Source organism: Portunus trituberculatus, chromosome 2, assembly GCF_017591435.1.
Source record: "Portunus trituberculatus isolate SZX2019 chromosome 2, ASM1759143v1, whole genome shotgun sequence".
In the NCBI taxonomy this organism is placed as follows: Eukaryota; Metazoa; Arthropoda; class Malacostraca; order Decapoda; family Portunidae; genus Portunus; species Portunus trituberculatus.
In genome coordinates, this window is record NC_059256.1 from 5,157,407 (window position 1) to 5,162,406 (window position 5,000).

At 42.7% G+C, this 5,000-nt stretch overlaps 1 protein-coding gene across 1 annotated transcript in view; it reads left to right on the forward strand.

Annotated features, from left to right (window-relative positions):
* Positions 1-5,000, forward strand: part of LOC123501545 (serine/threonine-protein kinase pim-1-like) — a 12,667-nt gene that overhangs the window by 1,651 nt on the left and 6,016 nt on the right. Inside the window, exons 3-4 of the mRNA XM_045250413.1 lie at positions 162-202; positions 4,177-4,325. Coding sequence (XP_045106348.1) covers positions 162-202; positions 4,177-4,325 — 190 coding nt within the window. The remainder of the gene's footprint in view (positions 1-161; positions 203-4,176; positions 4,326-5,000) is intronic.

Sequence of the window (5,000 nt, forward strand, 5' to 3'; positions counted from 1 at the left end):
GTGTTGGGGTGTGTTGAGGTGTGTTTGGGGTGTGTTGAGATGTGTCTGGGGTGTCTCAGGGTGTACTGGGGTGTGTTGGACTCTGTTGAGGTGTGTTGAGGTGTGTTTGGGGTGTGTTGAGGTGTGTTGGAGTGTGTTTGAGGTGTGTTGGGGTGTCTCAGGGTGTACTGGGGTGTGTTGGACTCTGTTGAGGTGTGTTGGAGTGTGTTGAGGTGTGTTGGAGTATCTAGGGTGTGTTGAGGTGTGTTTGGGGTGTCTCAGGGTGTACTGGGGTGTGTTAAGGTGAGTTTGGGGTGTGTTGAGGTGTGTTGGAGTGTGTTTGGGTGTGTTGAGGTGTGTTGGAGTGTGTTTGGGGTGTGTTTGAGGTGTGTTTGGGGTGTGTTGGAGTATCTGGGGTGTGTTGAGGTGTGTTTGGGGTGTCTCAGGATGTACTGGGGTGTGTTGAGGTCTGTTGGGGTGTGTTGAGGTGTGTTGGAGTGTGTTGAGGTGTGTTAGGTGTGTTTGGGGTGTCTCAGAGTGTGTTGAGGTGTGTTAGGGTGTGTTGAGGTGTCTGGGGTGTGTTGAGGTGTGTTTGGGGTGTCTCAGGGTGTACTGGGGTGTGTTGAGGTGTGTTAAGGTGAGTTTAGGGTGTGTTGAGGTGTGTTGGAGTGTGTTTGGGGTGTGTTGAGGTGTGTTTGAGGTGTGTTTGAGGTGTGTTGGAGTATCTGGGGTGTGTTGAGGTGTGTTGGAGTGCGTTGGAGTGTGTTGAGGTGTGTTGGAGTGTATTCAGGTGTGTCTGGGGTGTGTTGAGGTGTGTCTGGAGTGTGTTGAGGTGTGTTAGGGTGTGTTTGGGGTGTCTCAGTGTGTTGAGGTGTGTTGGAGTGTGTTTGAGGTGTGTTTGGGTGTACTGGGGTGTGTTGAAGTGTGTTAAGGTGAGGTTGGAGTGTGTTGAGGTGTGTTGGAGTATTTGGGGTGTGTTGAGGTGTGTTTGGGGTGTGTTGGGGTGTGTTTGAGATGTGTTGGAGTATCTGGGGTGTGTTGAGGTGTGTTGGAGTGTGTTGAGGTGTCTCAGGATGTACTGGGGTGTGTTGGAGTGTGTTGAGGTGTGTTTGAGGTGTGGTTGAGGTGTGTTGGAGTGTGTTTGGGGTGTGTTAAGGTGTGTTGGAGTGTGTTTGGGTGTGTTGAGGTGTGTTGGAGTGTGTTGAGGTATGTTTGAGGTGTGTTGGAGTATCTGGTGTGTTGAGGTGTGTTTGGGGTGTGTTTAGGTGTGTTTGGGTGTGTTGAGGTGTGTTTGGACAGTTACAAAAATTACTAACATTACAAATAGACGAATTACATAGATTACAAAGACAGACAGACAGACAGACAGACAGACAGACAGATTACAAAAAATAACATAGATTACAAACACACAAGAATTACAAACAGATTACATATGTCTAAATTACATCAAGATTTCTTAAACAGACAGACAGACAGACAGACACACGCAAAACACTATTTAACCCCTTAGAATATCCTTTAAACATCAAAACACCCTTAAATTCATCTTAAACACCCTTAATGATCCCAAAACTTTTATAAACCCCTAAAACCTCTTATAACATGATCTAATCCCTTATAACGCGATCTAATCTCTTTATAAACCTTCAAAACACTGAAAACGCCATTTTTAACCCACAAAACTTAATTCATAATTCCAAAACATCCTTAGTAACTATAAAACACCTTTAAAACAACCCAAATACCTTTAAAACACCCAAATACTCTTAAAACGCCCCAAACACCTTTAAAACACCCCAAATACTCTTAAAACGCCCCAAACACCTTTAAAACACCCCAAACACCTTTAAAACACCCCAAATACTCTTATAACGCCCCCAAACACCCTTAAAACACCCCAAACACCCTTAAAACAACCCAAACACCCTTTAAACACCCCAAATTCCTTTAAAACACCCCAAACACTCTTAATAAACCCCAAAACACGCCCACAATGTCACAACCCCATCTCTCTCTCTCTCTCTCTCTCTCTCTCTCTCTCTCTCTCTCTCTCTCTCTCTCTCTCTCTCTCTCTCTAGTTGAAGATACACTTGTTTTTAACCCCTTCAGTACTGGAATACATTTTTACCTTGAGTTTTGTGTACCATTAGACCATTTTATTGACATTAGCAAGGGTTAATGGCCACAGTCTTCACCATTTTAACCCCTTCAGTACTGGGACACTTTTACCTTGAGTTTTGTGTACCATTAGACCATTTTATTGACATTAGCAAGGGTTAATGGCCACAGTCTTCACTATTTTAACCCCTTCAGTACTGGGACACATTTTTACCTTGAGTTTTGTGTACCATTAGACCATTTTATTGACATTAGCAAGGGTGTATGGAGGGCACAAGATTAATGGCCACAGTCTTCACTATTTTAACCCCTTCAGTACTGGGACACATTTTTACCTTGAGTTTTGTGCACCATTAGACCATTTTATTGACATTAGCAAGGGTGTATGGAGGGCACAAGATTAATGGCCACAGTCTTCACTATTTTAACCCCTTCAGTACTGGGACACATTTTTACCTTGAGTTTTGTGTACCATTAGACCATTTTATTGACATTAGCAAGGGTTAATGGCCACAGTCTTCACTATTTTAACCCCTTCAGTACTGGGACACATTTTTACCTTGAGTTTTGTGTACCATTAGACCATTTTATTGACATTAGCAAGGGTGTATGGAGGGCACAAGATTAATGGCCACAGTCTTCACTATTTTAACCCCTTCAGTACTGGGACACATTTTTACCTTGAGTTTTGTGTACCATTAGACCATTTTATTGACATTAGCAAGGGTGTATGGAGGGCACAAGATTAATGGCCACAGTCTTCACTATTTTAACCCCTTCAGTACTGGGACACATTTTTACCTTGAGTTTTGTGTACCATTAGACCATTTTATTGACATTAGCAAGGGTTAATGGCCACAGTCTTCACTATTTTAACCCCTTCAGTACTGGGACACATTTTACCTTGAGTTTTGTGCACCATTAGACCATTTTATTGACATTAGCAAGGGTGTATGGAGGGCACAAGATTAATGGCCACAGTCTTCACTATTTTAACCCCTTCAGTACTGGGACACATTTTTACCTTGAGTTTTGTGTACCATTAGACCATTTTATTGACATTAGCAAGGGTGTATGGAGGGCACAAGATTAATGGCCACAGTCTTCACTATTTTAACCCCTTCAGTACTGGGACACATTTTTACCTTGAGTTTTGTGCACCATTAGACCATTTTATTGACATTAGCAAGGGTTAATGGCCACAGTCTTCACTATTTTAACCCCTTCAGTACTGGGACACATTTTTACCTTGAGTTTTGTGTACCATTAGACCATTTTATTGACATTAGCAAGGGTTAATGGCCACAGTCTTCACTATTTTAACCCCTTCAGTACTGGGACACATTTTTACCTTGAGTTTTGTGTACCATTAGACCATTTTATTGACATTAGCAAGGGTTAATGGCCACAGTCTTCACTATTTTAACCCCTTCAGTACTGGGACACATTTTACCTTGAGTTTTGTGTACCATTAGACCATTTTATTGACATTAGCAAGGGTTAATGGCCACAGTCTTCACTATTTTAACCCCTTCAGTACTGGGACACATTTTTACCTTGAGTTTTGTGCACCATTAGACCATTTTATTGACATTAGCAAGGGTTAATGGCCACAGTCTTCACTATTTTAACCCCTTCAGTACTGGGACACATTTTTACCTTGAGTTTTGTGCACCATTAGACCATTTTATTGACATTAGCAAGGGTGTATGGAGGGCACAAGATTAATGGCCACAGTCTTCACTATTTTAACCCCCACATGAGTTGGTGAAGCTGTGGAAAGTCACCAAATAGTCACCAAATAGTCACCAGAATGAATAGGGAAACACGTCACGCTACTGAAGGGGTTAAGAACACACAGGAGGCAGTAAGCACCAAATAGTCACCAAATAGTCACCAAATAGTCACCACGCCATACTACTGAAGTGGTTAAGAGTGTTTTCATAGTTCTAACGATGGATTAACAAGATTTCTGCCTAATTAAATAGAGAAAAACTTGTAAACCACCTCACCTCTCCCTCTCACCTCTCCCTCTCTCACCTCTCCCTCTCACCTCTCCCTCTCCCTCTCACACAGGCGGACGAGCGCAGGACGAGACTTACAGAGTGGGCAGTGTGCTTGGCAAGGGCGGGTTTGGCACAGTGTATTCAGGATGGCGTGTTCGTGACTCGCTTCCCGTGGCGATCAAGCAAGTGGCCAAAGCTAAGATCACTGCCTGGGAGATGGTAAGTGTGTTTGGAGGGTGTTTGAGGTGTTTTTGGGGGTATATTGGTGTGTTTTGGTGTGTTTTGGGGTGTTTGGATGGTGTTTGGGTGTGTTTGAGGTGTGTGTTTGGTGTGTTTGAGGTGTTGTTGGTGTTATTGGTGTGTTTTGGGGTGTTTGTGTGTTTTGGTGTGTTTGAGATGTTTGGATGGTGTTTGAGGTGTTTGGATGGTGTTTGAGGTATTTTTGGGGGTATATTGGTGTGTTTTGGGGTGTTTTTGGTGTGTTTGTGTGTTTTGGTGTGTTTGAGATGTTTGGATGGTGTTTGAGGTGTTTTGTGTGTTTTGGTGTGTTTTGGTGTGTTTGAGGTGTTTTGGTGTGTTTGAGGTGTTTTGGTGTGTTTTGTGTGTTTTGGGGTGTTTTGAGGTGTTTTGGTGTGTTTTAAGGGGTTTTGGGGTGTTTTGAGGTGTTTTGGTGTGTTTTTTGTGTGTTTTGGGGTGTTTTGGTGTTTTAGTGTGTTTGGTTTGTTTGGAAGAGGTTTGTGTGTTTGAAAGGAAACTTTATAAATATTTGGTGATGTTTGGATGGTGTTTGAATGGTGTTTGAGAGTGTTTGGTGTGTTGAAGGAATACTGGTGTTTAGAAGAATGTGTTTGGATTTTGTGTGGTAAATAAATGTGTGTGTGTGTGTGTGTGTGT